Source organism: Nylanderia fulva, unplaced genomic scaffold (genome assembly GCF_048542155.1).
Source record: "Nylanderia fulva isolate GAGA-0341 unplaced genomic scaffold, ASM4854215v1 Scaffold5, whole genome shotgun sequence".
Lineage (NCBI taxonomy): Eukaryota > Metazoa > Arthropoda > Insecta > Hymenoptera > Formicidae > Nylanderia > Nylanderia fulva.
This window is the reverse complement of record NW_028190587.1, coordinates 1,049,029-1,066,065: the sequence shown is the minus strand read 5'-3', so window position 1 is coordinate 1,066,065 and position 17,037 is coordinate 1,049,029. Positions and strand designations below refer to the sequence as shown.

The 17,037-nt window shown below is 27.0% G+C and overlaps 2 protein-coding genes across 2 annotated transcripts; both read left to right on the top strand.

Moving 5' to 3' along the window:
- The first annotated feature begins 367 nt into the window (after nt 1-367).
- On the top strand, nt 368-5,838 carry LOC114942050 (retinol dehydrogenase 11-like). The gene is made up of 6 exons (XM_029317330.2): nt 368-707; nt 1,803-1,884; nt 2,631-2,935; nt 3,043-3,159; nt 3,451-3,667; nt 4,041-5,838. The coding sequence occupies exons 1-6, from the start codon at nt 590-592 to the stop codon at nt 4,189-4,191; spliced, it is 990 nt and encodes a 329-aa protein (XP_029173163.1). The 5' UTR covers nt 368-589; the 3' UTR covers nt 4,192-5,838.
- Nucleotides 5,839-9,226: 3,388 nt separating this feature from the next.
- LOC114942030 (retinol dehydrogenase 11-like) lies at nt 9,227-14,764 on the top strand. Its single transcript, XM_085486990.1, has 6 exons — nt 9,227-9,452; nt 12,439-12,514; nt 13,310-13,614; nt 13,810-13,929; nt 14,156-14,372; nt 14,566-14,764. The coding sequence occupies exons 1-6, from the start codon at nt 9,335-9,337 to the stop codon at nt 14,714-14,716; spliced, it is 987 nt and encodes a 328-aa protein (XP_085343116.1). The 5' UTR covers nt 9,227-9,334; the 3' UTR covers nt 14,717-14,764.
- Nucleotides 14,765-17,037: the final 2,273 nt, after the last annotated feature.

Below are 17,037 nucleotides of genomic sequence, written 5' to 3'. Positions count from 1 at the left end.
AGCATATGCATAAGAAATGTGATTGGTCTACTGTCTTATGCACATGTTTATGAACCAATCAATTTTCTTATGCTTAATGCCATGCGCTATGCAAGTTGTGTGCGAGTATAATTTTATGTCGACTGCTGCCGGCTGATGGCGTTATAGATATATTTCAATGAGTTTGTTCTTTGTTGCTGCACTGGTGAACTGATGCAATAAATTAAAGTGAGACAAGTATATTTTGTTTCACTTTAACTTACTGCACCAGTGTGCACTAGTTCACTCGCGCAGCAATAAAGAACAAACCTTATAATTATAGAGTTATGATCTAGAAAGAATCTAGTTTGTTCCTAGACCAATTCTAATTTCCATGCACATATGTATACACTAAATTCCTTTCTTTACTCATTCTTATTGATTCAATCTTCTGTTGTATTTGCGTGTGAAACCTTACGACTCGCTATAATAAAATTTGCTATTTAGAACATCATCAATTATTTTAGAAAGGACCTAGTATAAGCTTATTAAGTTTGTAGTAACAAAAAATTAATGTTTACATTTTTAAGGAGTGATAAAAAATATTGAAGTTATATTAAAAAATATAAAAATGTGGTCGTTTCATAGTGAATGTACCAGTGAAGTACGTCTTGTAGGCAAAACAGTAGTTATAACAGGAGCGAATACTGGAATCGGCAAGGAAACTGCCAGAGATCTCTACAGAAGAGGTATTTTTAAAATTATATCTCTTACAAATCAAATTATATAACTGAAATATACAGTCTCTTAAAACAACTTGTTCAATTGAAAGAGAGAAGGAGAGAATTTGTGTGTGTGTGTGTGTGTGTGTGTGTGTGTGTGTGTGTGTGTGTGTGTGTGTAATATCTATATATAATTATTTATATATAGATATTACAATTTTGAGATTGTTCCTTGTCGTGGCGAATTGCTAAGTATTATATTTGGCTCTTCACAGCTATACATTCTCTATTCTTGTTATTTATGATAAAAGCGTTCTAGCCATATTATTGATCATTATTTATCTTCATACATACCCAGCCATAAATGATATCGAATCGACGACGAAGTGACATCGATTTATCGTTGAATCAACATCGATTAAATAAATCGATGCCGAATTGACATCGATTCGACGTCAATTTGATCATTCATTTCTGGCTGAGTAGTTTATCTATATACATATAATTATTTTTCTATATAATAATTTATATAATTTAAAGGGATAAGTAATTTTTACGACCGATACTGGCTAATAAATATTTCATAATCATCACAACGTTTTGATCATGGGTTTTGGTCCTTATCAAGTGTACTACAATAAAGTAATTACAATAAATTCATAGTAATGCGTAAAAATATATGTGAATACAAAACGTTAAACGTTATCTTAAAATTAAAAACCGTATACATATTATGCGAACAAAACTTCTTGTCATATGAAACGTTGTAGTAATTATTAAATATTTATTAGTCGCAGTATCGGTCGTAAATTATTCTTTTAATTATTGACTGGCAACATCAAGAATTCGATTATTTATATAATTTATTCATATAATTATTTCAAAGAACAAAAATATATAATAAATTTTGATGTGTATTTATTTATTGATATAGTGCTGCACTCTATTTTGTAATTAATTATAATTAATTATAATAAATTATAATTAGCAAGTCCAATTATATTTATATATAATATAACTTTTTTCTAAGATCAATAAATAAATAATTTTACATAGTAATTATTATAAAGATATTTAATGTATTTATATGTATAAATTAACTTTTAGTATATTTTTTTATAGGTGCAAGAATAATTTTGGCTTGTCGAAATATACAAAAAGCCAACGATGCCCTTAAAGATATTAAAACAAATTTCCCCTCGAAGTAAGAATAAATATAGATATAGTTTTATATATTTTTATTAAAACATGGACAGATTGTATTTAAAATGATTATATAAGTATTCATAACTTTTTAATTCCTGGAAAAAAATTTTTTATATATATTTTCCAAAATTATGTACAATTATACAGAACTATACATAAATATGCAGAAATATGTATAATTATAAATGGCAAAATATGATATTATATATATTTATATATATTATATTTAACTCTTTTGTCATGTATAAATATGCATATTGATAAAATATAATATTTTGTAATGATATATGTGTATGTAGTTATTATTAATTAGCAATTAGTAATTGAAAGTTAATAGTTATTAAATAACATTAATAGAATACATTATATTGATATCTATTCCTACATGATTAAGAAAATTTTTATATTTTTTGTGCAATTTTGTGCGCAATTTATACATATATATATGTAACGTAATGCGCACAAAATTGCACAGAAAATATAAAAATTGTCTATATATATTATTTGTATTCATGCTTGTCAACATAATTGTAAATAAATTGAAGTTATTAAAGAAATTTATTGAGCAACTATGTAATGGATGTACTCGTATATACCAAGTAAATTACGTTTTTCCATTTTATTACGTAACTAAAATATATCTTTTGTCGTATCATTTATCTTAATCGCTAGAATAATTATTACTGTGTTTAAAAAAAATAATTATGATAATTGGTGTTTACGAGATATTGTAATAATTTCCAGAAAAGATAGAAAACAATTTCAAGGTAATCCAGGTGACCTTGTAATTTATCGATTGGATCTCTCTAGCCTGAAGAGCGTGAAAGAATGTGCTAAAAATTTATTAACAAATGAATCGGCTATTCATCTGTTAATAAATAACGCCGGCGTGATGATGTGTCCACAAGAAACAACTGAAGATGGATTCGAATTGCAGCTACAAACAAACTATATCGGTCACTTTCTTTTGACGCTTCTGCTGCTGCCAAAAATGCAGTCTTCTGGACCTGGTTGTAGAATATTAAATGTATCATCATTAATTCACAATTGTACGTAAACTTAATTAGGATTTCTAGAAGAATATTTAATAATAAAATAAGATCAATATACTAAGGTTATTAATATAATTATTATGGCTATTAATTTAATATTATAGATGGTGCTATACATGATGACTTAAATTTGAAGAAATCATACACTCCTTTCAAGGCCTATGCGCAAAGTAAACTGGCGAATATATTATTCACGAAAGAACTTGCACGTCGGCTAAAAGGTTAATAATAACAATTATCAGAAGAAAAAGAATTTTATTATTTATCTAATCGCTAAAAACTTGTTATAACTTGTTAAAATTTATAATAAATTATAAAAAATGCTAATTTAGATATTAATTTTTAACTCTCTCTTCATAAAAATGTTAATTTACACACATGATAAAAAACAGAAAGATAGAAAATATTTTTTAGAAAGAGATTATCGGAGGATTAAATTAGATAAATAGATAAATAATTAAATAAATAATTAACTAAAAATTAAATAATTAAATAGAATTTTTTTATTTTAGGAGCAAACATTAATGGAATAAATGTATATTCTTTGCACCCTGGCGTTATAACGACAGAATTAGGTCGTCATTTCAGTACAACAATATTTCCAGGTGCAAGTACTTTTTTTCGACTGCTGATGCAACCAGTTTTTAAAAATTCTGAACAGGGTGCACAAACGACGATATATTGTTCGGTAGATGAAAAAGCAGCAGATGAGACGGGTCTCTATTACAAGTAAAGAACAAATTAAACTATGGAAAATTATTTTTATCAAATATAATCAATAAGTATAAAAAGTAATTCAAATAATTTCAAGACTAATATGATATAATTGATGACAATTTAATTAAAAGATGAATAATTTTATATATATATATAATGTGTGTTTATATATGCTCTTTGTATTTTTAGTAAAAAGAATATCTATAATATGTTTTGTTTAAACAATGCCTCTTTAAAATCTTAATTTTACATATACAATATTTTTTTAGATTTAATATTTATATTATGAGTAATAATTGTCCACAATATGTATTATACATTAAATGTTTTTATATGTTCTTTTCTATTCAATTTTTTAATATTATTTCAAACAATATTTTGTTAGAGAATGCAGAGTTGCGATTCCACAATGGCGAGCGCAGAACGATCAAATTGCCAAAGACTTATGGAACCAAACCTGTCGACTTCTACATTTGGAATGTGATGAAAATTTTGCCAAATTTTTGAAAACTGTTTCCTGTCAAATTACTGAATGATATATACATGCTGAATTAATGATAAATTTTTAATCCAACTAACGAGCTGTAAATTATATAAACTTTGTAATTTCGTATACATTAGATCTGTTTGTTTTGGTTACACTAACTACTCGATATTGGAAGAAAAAAGATAATCTCTGAACTAGTGTAGCCAGTGTAGCCAAAACGAACAGAGTTATTATAAACAATAACGCAAAAGGAAAAGCATATTTACTATAATTAATAAATTAATTTGTTATAATATAATTAATCTTTTATAATTCTATTTTTGAGAATTGCTTTTGATTATTTACTGTAGCTTATTAAAAAACAAAATTAAAAAAAAATATAATTAAATAGAATAAAAAAAAGAAATAAAATTGATTTATGATTTTAGAAAAATATAAAACAGAACAATATAAATTTTTCAAATAATTTTTAACGACCTAACTGGCATAAAAAATATCTTTATTGTTGGTTAGACATCAAATAAAATTAAGGACGACGTTTTGACCCTTGTTTTAGGTCCTTCTGATTTGATATACTTCCAACACGAATCCATCATGAATTTAAAAATAAAAGTCGTCTTTCAATGTTACAGCGTAAATCGAAAATTTGAATATTTTTATAAACGAATGCGACTTAGATTACTGAATTTAGAATATATATTTGAAAGTATCGCTTATATCTAATGCTCACTTGTCACTTGTTCTTGCAATATTTATAAGTAAATTTCAGCTTCAACCAAGAATATTTTGCACTTTGTTTTAAGGATAAATTATCCTTTATCCAAAATTATTGATATTTGGCGCTATTATAAGGATAAAATATACTTGAATCAAGGCATATTTGCATTCTTTCAAGGATACTGTTTTTTCTGTGTATATATAAACATCTTAGTACTACTAATGGTAATCTACCGAGGGGATATTGTATACCGAAAATTTATAAGATTAAAGTTCCGTTAAGAATTATAGTTTCGTCACTCAGTAGTTCTACGTATAATGTGGCTCTATTTTTACACGACATATTGGAAAGGTCAGTTGAGAAACCCGTCTTCTGCATTAAAGACGGATGGAGTTTTGCCAATAAAATTAAGAATTGCAAGATTGATGATAATGAAGTACTGATTTTACTTGATGTTACATCTCTATTCACAAACATTCCTAAAGAACTAGTATTTTTTTGTTTGTAATTTTTAGACTTGAGAAGGACTCCAAACAAGGGTCGAAACGTCCTCCTTAATTTTATTTGATGTCTAACCAACAATAAAGATATTTTTTTTATGCCAGTTGGGTCGTTAAAAATTATTTGATTTATTTTATTAATTACTGGCGGAAAAAAGGAATTACTACTTAATATGAATTTTATTATATATAATCTAGCTTTTCATAATAAAAAAGTTTCTTGAACCAAGCGGTTTTAATTTTTATATCATATAGTTTCATTATATAACTGACTGGTTTTATTGAAATAAAGAAAGTTACACACACATACATATCTATATATATAAGCACCGTCTGTCTGTATGTATGTACGCGAACTACTTCCGCATTTGTGGACCGATATTCGTGAAACTGGTACCAAAATGTTGCAAATTTTTTGGGGGTGGCTGCTGTGGGGTTATTTTTTTAATTTTTTAATTTTTTTTTTTTTTCTACAGAGGAGGGTATGTTTAATCTTTTTTTGCAATATTTCTGAACACATGGTATCAAAATGTTGTAAATTTTTTTGGAGATAACGACGATGCGGTTTTTTTAAGTGTTACACCCCCACCCACGCACCCACCCACGCATCCACCCACGTGCATGCGCATTTATGGACCAATTTTCACGAAATTAGTACCAAAATGTTGCAAATTTTTTTGAGAAAACTACTGGTTTATTTTTTTAAGTTTACCCCTCCACCCACGCACCCACCCACGCAATCGTATATTTATGAACCGATTTTTTTTAAATTGGTACCTCTTCCGGCTCTTGCCCATCGAGCTTTCTGTTTTACTGCAAAAAATGATTATATTACATAATATTTATTTATAATATTATATTATTATATATAATATTGAGGAGGGAGAGGGAGAGAGAGAGAGAGAGAGAGAGAGAGAGAGAGAGAGAAAGAGAGAGAGGGATTAATTTAATCTATATATATAAGCACCGTCCGTCTGTCTGTCTGTCTGTCTGTGCCCGAACTACTTCCGCATTTGTGGACCGATTGTCTCGAAATTGGTACCAAAATGTTGCAAATTTTTCGGGGGTGGCTGCTGTGGGTTTTTTTTTTAATTTTTTTATTTTTATTTTTTTTCTTCAGAGGAGGGTATGTTTTTGCGAAAAAATTTTTTTTTTGCAATATTTCTGAACACATGGTATCAAAATGTTGCAAAATTTTTGGAGATAGCGACGATGCGGTTTTTTTAAGTGTAACACCTCCACCCACGCATCCACCCACGCATCCACCCACACGCATGCGCATTTATGGACCAATTTTCACGAAATTAGTACCAAAATGTTGCAAATTTTTCTGAGGAAACTGGTGTTTTATTTTTTTAAGTTTACGCCTCCACCCACGCAATCATCCACGCGCGTGCGCATTTATGGACCAATATTTTTACGAAATTGGTACAAAAATGTTGCAAATTTTTTGGAGATGGCGACGATGCGGTTTTTTCAAGTGTTACACCTCCACCCACGCACCCACCCACGCGCATGCGCATTTATGACCAATTTTCACGAAATTAGTACCAAAATGTTGCAAATTTTTCTGACAAAGCTGGTGTTTTATTTTTTTAAGTTTACGCCTCCACCCACGCACCCACCCACGCAATCGTATATTTATAAACCGATTTTTTTAAAATTGGTACCAAAATGTTGCAAATTTTTTGAAGATGGCGACGATGTGGTTTTTTCAATTGTTACACCTCCACCCACGCATTCATCCACGCGCGTGCGCATTTATGGACCAATATTTTTACGAAATTGGTACAAAAATGTTGCAAATTTTTTTGAGAAAGCTGCTGTGTGGTTTTTTAAAGTTTTATCCCACCCACGCATTCACCCACGCATTCACACATTTATTCACAGACTTTTTCGAAATTTGTACTCAAATTTTGTTGGGGATGGCTACTATGATTTTAACAAATTTTTATCATCCTATTCATCCACCCACGCACCCATGCACCCATGTGCATACGCATTTATTGACTTGGTCACACCAATAAGTAATTTTAAATAAATTTGTGTACATGTTTGTGATTGCAAAAATTTGCAACATTTTGGTACTAATTTCGTGAAAATTGCATACAAATTAAAGGTTTATTTACACGAATTGCACACATAATCACAAATACGTACACAAATTTTTTAAAAATTACTTCTTGGTGTGACCAAGTCAATAAATGCGTATGCAAATGGGTGCATGGGTGCGTGGGTGGATGAATAGGATGATAAAAATTTGTGAAAATCATAGTAGCCATCTCCAACAAAATTTAACTACAAATTTCAAAAAAGTATGTGAATAAATGTGTGAATGCGTGGATGCATGCGTGGGTGGGATAAAACTTAAAAAAACCACACAGCAGCTTTCTCAGAAAAATTTACAACATTTTGGTACTAATTTCGTGAAAATTGGTCCATAAATGCGCATGCGTGTGGGTGGAGGTGTAACACTTGAAAAAACCACATTGTCGCCAAAAATTTGCAACATTATGGTACCAATTTTTTAAAAAATCCGTTCATAAATATGCGATTGTGTGGGTGGATGCGTAGGTGAAAGCGTAAACTTAAAAAACCCCACACACATACACACAGAGAGAGAGAGAGAGAGAGAGAGAGAGAGAGAGAGAGAGAGAGAGAGAGAGCGTGTGTCTTAAAGAAAGAGGGAGGGAGAGAGATAAGGAGAGAGAGAGCATGTGTCTTAAAGAGAGAGAGAGGGAGCGCGTGTGTTTTAGAGTGAGAGAGAGAGAAAGCGTGTCTTAAAAAAAGAAAATAAAATATCTGGGAGAAAAAAATAGATAACATAGTAGTCATCCACAAAAAAATTTAAACATTTATTTTGGTATAAATTTCGTGAAAGTCGAACAACAAATGTGGAAGTAGTTCGCGGTAATACAAAAAAAGAATTAATTTTTTGTGTTAAAACGGATTTAATATAGACTATATGAGGACCGCGCGAAGCGCGGTCCGAAAAGCTAGTATATACATATTTGAGAATAAGGACAGAGAAAATTTGTTGACGTGAATAAACGAGTTTAAAGAGAAAATTTGAGTAAGAATATAGTATAATAATATTGTTACTTAACATAATCACTGTGAAAATATTATAAAATGTGTGTGTACTTATATATTAAAATATATATCGTTCAGATATATATGCTTAATTGATATTTTTGTCTGTATGGTTTTGCAAAAAATCATTTTTTTGTATATAACATATAAATTAGTTTTTTATATGCAATATTTTTTATAATGTAAAAAATATTTAATAGTATAAATTGTTAAAATATATCGAAAACTTCCATTAAAATTAAAATTGTTTTTTATTAATAGATATATGATCAAGTTTACCTGTGTATTTCATATTTGCAGCGTTGATACTTAATTCTATATTTTGCAATTATCTGTTAATAAACGAAAAAAGGATTATATTTTACAAACGTTTTCTACCAAGTGTAAGTTGTGGCACATAAAAAACCAACTTTTATTAATATAGGATTACATGTTATAACTAAAAAAAATAACATTTTTACTTCTAATTTTATATATTTTATATTTATATTTATAATTTATAATTATCTGCTTTTATATTATAATTATATAAATATAATTTTATATTTTCTGTATTTAAAATATATTTTTTGCGTTGAGATTCTGAACATCTATATAATAATTATCGTAAATATTTGTGCAATTTATTTAATTTGTTATATAGCTCTATCACACACATACACACATTTTGTTTCTTTTTATTTCTCCCACTTTTACGAAACGCATGCGTGCATTCAGCTCTATCATTACGTGCTCCTTCTCCTTTCATCTTTCCCACTTTTTCATTTAAACATGCTTGTAATGCAGTGTTTCACTATTACTTTCATATTGTCAGAGTTATTTCAGCTCCAAGCTTTAAGATACAAAGAGCGCGTAATAGTGAGATTGTAAGAAAAGAAATTATGTGGACTTATCATAAATTGTGCAGCAGCACAGCACGTTTGGATAATAAAATTGCAGTGATAACAGGTGCAAATACCGGAATTGGCAAGGAAACTGCCAGAGATTTTTACAGAAGAGGTAAATATCGATTTCTAATTTTTATATTTTATCTGTAGGTTATATATGTAGCCCGATACAATTATAATTTCTCACATAGAGATAAGTATAGAGAAATGTATGGAAAAAATTGATTTGTGATTTTAGAGAAATATAAACGAAAACAATATAAATTAATACTATATGTATATAATCTATCTTTCCATAATAAAAATGTTTCTTGAACAAAGCGATTTCAATTTTCATATCATGATTTCGTATTTTTGATTTTTTAAAAAGTTAAACACACTTATGAAGCATCCCATTGCAGATAACAATTGTTGCGCGCAAAACTTGCGCGTCTTATGCATTTAAACTGTGTACGATATTTGCCTGAGTTTTGCATGTGGAATATGGTTAGCTTTATGTATTATTTAATACACCAGCAAATCACGTGCAAATGGATATCAAATTGCCACACAGAAAAAACAGTATTCTTGAAAGAATGCAAATATGCCTTGATTCAAGTATATTTTATCCTTATAATAGCGCCAAATATAAATAATTTTGGATAAAGGATAATTTATCCTTAAAACAAAGTGCAAAATATTTTTGGTTGAAGCTGAAATTTACTTATAAATATTGCAAGGACAAGTGACAAGTGAGCATCGGATATAAGCGGTACTTTCAAGTATATATAATAATTCTTAGTTCAAATGCGACTAAGTTTGTTTTTACCATATGCGATTTTGAAACAAGAATATATCTTAAGGATAAAATATACTTCACACAAACTTATTTATTATTAAGGCAAATGAAAATTTTTGATTATAAAGAGCATTCTATGCTTAAATCAATCAAATAGCGTTCAAGAATAAAAATATACTTGAATCAAGGATTTTTTTTTTCTGTACATAAATATGCCAATGATGTGATAGTGACAGCAATATGCTTGTTGAATATGCCCGTCTTGCATGCTTATAACGAGATGAGATCGCGCGCAAAGTGTGCTAGGATTTGCTGCATCACTGATGACGCACTAGGATAAAGTTTTGCTTGCGCAATATGAGCCGATTTTGCATACAATAACTAGATATTTGCACGTAAAATATTTCCTGGAATATTCGATGTTACTAATTGTAAGTTAATCATCTTTATTAAAAAAGTCGATTTTTTGGAATAACTCACTTATTGACATGGAATATGTTTTATTTTATAAGTATATTTAACTTTTTAAAAAATCAAAAATACGAAAGCATGATATGCAAATTTTTAACAGTTTTAACAGTTTAATTTTATTCTTGACATTTCTACACTAAAACTTAGGAATTACAGAATGTTATCTCTTTTACAGTTTAAAAATAGCACTTTATTTTATCTCAATATAGTCTGACTGTAGAATTATATGAAAATAATATATCAAAAATAAGTTAATTTCAACACTTTGAAAGATAAGTTTATTTATTTGAACTTTAAACTTTGCAAAATAATTAAAATGAGCATATATTATATGTATACCTTCTAATCGAACAATTAGCGAGAGATCTGTTTCGCGACAATTACATAGAATGATGATTTGAGGAATAGAATATATAAAAATGCTCATGTTTAAAAAAGCGTTTATTTTGTTTAAAAAAAAATAGCTTGACGTAGTTTTATGCAAATAACTGTGTTTCTGTATAGTTTTATTATATTGACAGTTATGAATAATTGATTGTTAATTTCTATTAATCTTTAATTTTAAATGATGCGCTGAAGAAGGTTGAAAAAGGCAACCAAAACGTTCGAATTTATTTCTGTCTAATATTTTATGTTATAAATTTTTTTCCACAAATAAATGTTAATGAAAGAACTTAATTAGCTCTTATTGCCTTTTATATGTATATTATATGTATAATAGCATATAGCATTATATATATATATATATATATATATATAAGTATAATAATTTAAGTAGATTGTATATTGAAAACAAAGTGATAAATATAAGGCCAACTTATCGAGCTGAATATTCGAGATGTTCAGTCAACTACCATTTATTACATGTATAAATTATAAAACTACAGTCATTATATTAAAACTAACGCAAATTACAATCATTCTATAAACGTTTCGACCGCACGCGGTCTTCTTCAGTATAATTATTGAAATATAAATTCTTACAATTCACATAATATCGAAATTTAATTATAGTTATTCAGAATCAAGAGTTTTTGAGTAATTAACGCGTGTTTCAATCCGTCCTGTCCAACAATGTTCGCCTCGATATGATCCCTGATTTTGTTCAGATCTCGGATAGTTTCATCGTTAATATGCGAGAAATTTAATTTTTTATAAATCGCAGCGCCTACGGAACGGGTTAATTTCTCGCATATTAACGATGAAACTATCCGAGATCTGAACAAAATCAGGGATCATATCGAGGCGAACATTGTTGGACAGGACGGATTGAAACACGCGTTAATTACTGTAGATTTATATGAGTTTAAATGGAGATTAAAAATTAATATTTTATGTACAGAGTATAATCTATTATACATCTTTGTTAATTTTTATTTCCTTTTAAAAACATTAATGTTTCATGTTTTAAAAGACAAATATGTAATTACATAAATACATTTAAATACAAGATACATTTAGATTAAATAATTAATCACAAAATTCGAAGTACTTATTGATTATTCGGCATTTAAATATTGTATTTAAATAAGATACATATTTAAATACATATCTCAGATATTTTAAGATACATATCTGCCCAACCCTGGTTGTGGTTCTTTTCAAATAAAAAGTTCTTGATGAAAAACGAATAGTTAGCATACTTATCACAATTCAAAACAGAGAGAAACGTTGTGTCAACATGAATTATTAAATACTTAATAATTACTTATCTGTGTGCGTGATCTTTTTGTTATATAAATAATTTATAGATATTATATAATTATTTATTATTATTTTAATAAGACACCAATATAATGCAGGGTATGAATAAATAATATAATCATATAAAAACAATATTTGCATTTAGGCGCAAAAGTGATTTTGGCCTGTCGAAATGTGGAAAAAGCAAAAAATGCAGTTGAAGATATAAAGAATATTTCCAGGTAAATATATAAATAAAAATGTACCTATAATTATAAGCTTGGATTTTTTTAATGCAAATCAATTCTAAAGAAAAAGTAAAAATATGTGTGCAATTATTTATAGCATATTTATAGTATAATTTGAATTTTAAGTAGATATTTAACAATTTAACAAAATTTCATAAGCATACACTTTATTGTAAATTAAAAAGATAAGTCATAAATATAATTAGCGTACGTTTCAATCCATCATATATACTTTGAACTTTCTTAATAATGAGCGAGTCTCATTTTATTGTCATGCTCTATTTTTTTAAAGTAATGATTGATAACTTTTTAAAATAATGAATTATGTTAAAAGTTAAAAACATTATATAAAATCTTTTTTATATTTGTTTTTAAGATGTGTAAAATATGCTCAAGTTTTTTATTCATTTCTTTAATATATTGTTAATATCTTTTTGTTATCTTTAAAAATTGCACGTTTTATTGTTAATAACAGTTTCTTGTAATATAATTGTTTGTTTCTGTAAAATATTATTTTTAATCTCAAGTCGAAAAAAATTTTAATTACATTTAACGATCTATATGTATTTAAATATTAATTAGATTCGCTATTTGAGTTTTTTATATGGTATAGTGAGAAGTAAAGAAATATGCATTTTGTGGAAACTCTTCTGCCAAAAAGCAAAAAAAGTATTTTTATTATAATTATGTATATTGTTTATATATATTATAATTCATTAATGTAATTCATCTAATGTAATTTATTACATAATTTATTATTTTTAATATATATTATTTGTTAATATTCAGCACAGATAGTAAACAGTACACAGGTAAAGTAGGTGAGCTCGTGATATATCCATTGGATCTCTGCAGCTTAAACAGTATAAGAGAATGCGCTAAAAAATTGTTGACGATTGAACCAGCTATTCATATATTGATAAATAATGCTGGTGTGATGATGTGTCCACAAGAAACCACTGAAGATGGATTCGAGTTGCAATTGCAATCGAATTATCTTGGACACTTTCTCTTGACACTACTACTATTGCCAAAAATGCAATCAGGAGCGAATGATTGTAGAATAGTTAACGTGTCATCGACTGGTCATGTTTGTACGTAAAAATAAAAAAAAGAAAAAAATGTAATAAATAAGAAAAACAGTATTATATTATTAATAAATTCTTTCATGATTCTCATTTTTTGAAAAATCTCTTTTCTTATGTCGGCTAATATTATATGGATTATTAATATACATAAATAATAGTATTAATAATTTGATATTATATCTAAATTTGTTATTATTTTAGTTGGTAATATACATTTCAATGATATTAATTTGGAAAAATCATATGGTTCATTGAAGGCGTATGCGCAAAGTAAACTGGCAAACATACTTTTTACTAAGGAACTTGCACGTCGATTAAAAGGTAAAAGAATGAAATACAAATACATATATACTTATTGTGAAAAAATTAAAATATCAATTACTTGCATTTAAATAACAAATTATTGAAAAAAATTATTACTATTTATATTTATACTATTAATATGAAAAAGTTGTTTTAGTTATATTTATAACATGATATACCAATATGATATATTTTTCTTATAGAAAAATTGCATATAATCTCATTGAAAATATATGATTTTCAGAGGCAGGAATTAGCGGAATAAACGTATACTGTTTACATCCCGGCGTTATAAGAACTGAATTAGGCCGACACTTTAATAAAACAATAATTCCGGGCGCGACATTCTTTTTCGACTATATTATGCGACCATTCATCAAAAATCCAGTGCAAGGAGCGCAAACAACTATACATTGTGCGATTGATGAAAAAGTGGCTAATGAGACCGGCCTTTATTATGCGTAAGAAGAAGCAATATATGAAAACATTATATCTATATAAAATAATTATAAATAAAATTATATTTGATTTTTTTGCAAATTTAACAATACACGAATATAATAAACTTCTTTTTTTTTTACTTTGTCATATTTTTCTTTCTGTTTCTAAAATATATTTTTAACCAATTTATATATGATGTTACTTATATTCTAGAGAATGTCGTGTGACTAGATCGTCTTGCAAAGCAAGAGATGATCAAATTGCCAAGAAATTATGGGACCGTACTTGCCAACTTCTGCATTTAGAACCTCATGAAGATTTTTCTACATTTTTACAAGCTGTTTCGCGTCAACTGGCTGAATGATATTTATTTGTACAAAATAGATTCGTTCAATAAAGATATAATGTTTTATCTTGGGTAGATATTTATATTTATAATACGTAGTATGTAGAGATATGATATATGAGAGATAAAATAAAAATATGAAATATTAGAGATAAAATAACGATAGACTGCAAAAATTAACAAAATATTAAGAAATAGAGGATTTCTAATTCATCACAAATTAATTTACATTTAACAAATAAAAATGTATTATTATTTTCAATAATAAGTTTTCTATTTTAGTTATCATGCCTAAATATTAGCTATGATAAAATATTTTTAACTATACAATTATCTTTGTTAAATTATAGCTAAAAATATTAATACAATAGTTACCATAACTAAAATTTAGGCATAATAATTTGTAATATAATGACAGCTAAAATTTAGCTATAATGGCTAATTTTTTTCCGTGTATAATTTTACAGTATCTTAGACTTAAAATATGATTTTTATACGTGATTATAATTAACTTTAACTAATAGAATGCAATCATTTAAATACAATATCGTGATTAATGTTTGTATAAGATTGTATATAAAAATGATTTTATTTTATCTCTTAAGAGAGATTGATGGACGGAAATTTCTTTGATGTGTATGTGTGTCAAATGTCAAATTGCTATTGAAATCTAGCACAATAGTAACTATTATCTCGTCACACATCACGTTGACATTGACATTCAAACTCGGTAACATGTTGATGATGTAAGCTCAGCAGTATAATATACACGTAGTATATAATTCGTTGTCTAAGGTACAAGTTCTAAGTAAAGTAGATTTAATCATAGATCGGATAATGCATACTAAATTCTTTTTGTACTTGAGAAAACGTGACTCGTATTAAACTAGTAATTTACACATTTATTGATAAAAATAATATGGGTATCGAACTACAATATTAATAAATTTCTATCAATGCAAAAATGCATTGCATATCAGTTAACAATTTAAAATTTATTACCATTGAGAGGTTAATAATTCATATATTTTTCATTTTTTAAGTTATATATTATTTCTAACAGTGTATAGTTCTGCAGATAATTGTGTAAAAAAATATATAATGCACATCTTTTAAATTAGGCACTAAATAATATCAAAAAAGATTAATATTATAGATTAATATTACTTTCTTACAAGGAATAAAAATAGTAATCTTTATATATATATATATATATATATATATATATATCAATGTATATCTGCCATTTTCCTCATTAAATTAATTGTATCGCAGAAATGAAGAACATATATATAACTAACCATACGATTGTAATCGCCGATTAGTTCTTGACATAAAATTCTTGACACACAATTCAAAAGAATCGATGATACTATTTTGTTAGCCGCGAGGAATATTTATGTCTAATTAAAAAAATACGTGGGTATTCACGTAACTGTGAAGTTTCCCCTACTGTTTTCCTTGGCGAAACGCGGGTCTAGGTAAATGCGAAAAGCGAGCAAGGCCAAAGTGAAGGCAATAGAGTCCAGCATTGAGTTGTACAATGCTTGAAGTAACGATGATGTAATCCTCGCACTACTTTTATGTTAATAACCTACTTATAAACCTACTTTTATGTTAATAACAAGTTTATTATCTATCTTATTAAATGTGTTATTTATAATGCTTTATCATATAGATCATTTTGATAAAAAAAATTATAAGATATTATAAGATATTATAAGATATTATAAAAATATTATAAAACAAGATCATACTATAAATTTTATTATAAAATGTATAAGTACTTATTTAAGAGAAATTTTTTATTTAAATATTTTTTAATTAAATATTATTTAATTAAATATTTTTTAATTAATTATTTTTTAATTAATTATTTTTTAATTAAATATTTTGTTATTTTAATCTACAAATTTTGATTATTAAAAGATTAGCATTTGATTTTGTAGTTAAGAATTAGATGTTTCCTTTTAATATCATTTTTTTGCTGCATCTTCATTGAATTCTCAAAAATCTTTTATGCAAGCTATAATAATGAGCATTAAACAATTTTTAAAATGTTTATTTTTCATCTATAGGCAATATTATTGGTGTATATCTTTTCGTTTTAAATAACAATTTTATTTACGAAAAAATGTAAAGAGAATTGTATTTGTATTTAATCGAGCGTGGCTTGTTATAGAATAAATGTTGTAATCATTAATAAATGAGAATATTTTAAGTGGATCTTTTTATAAGAAATTAAAAAATGACAGGTGATAATATATTTCGCTATATATTTATATTAGTTTGTCTAGCATAGAAAATATTTAATTTTTTTAATCAGATAAAAATTATTT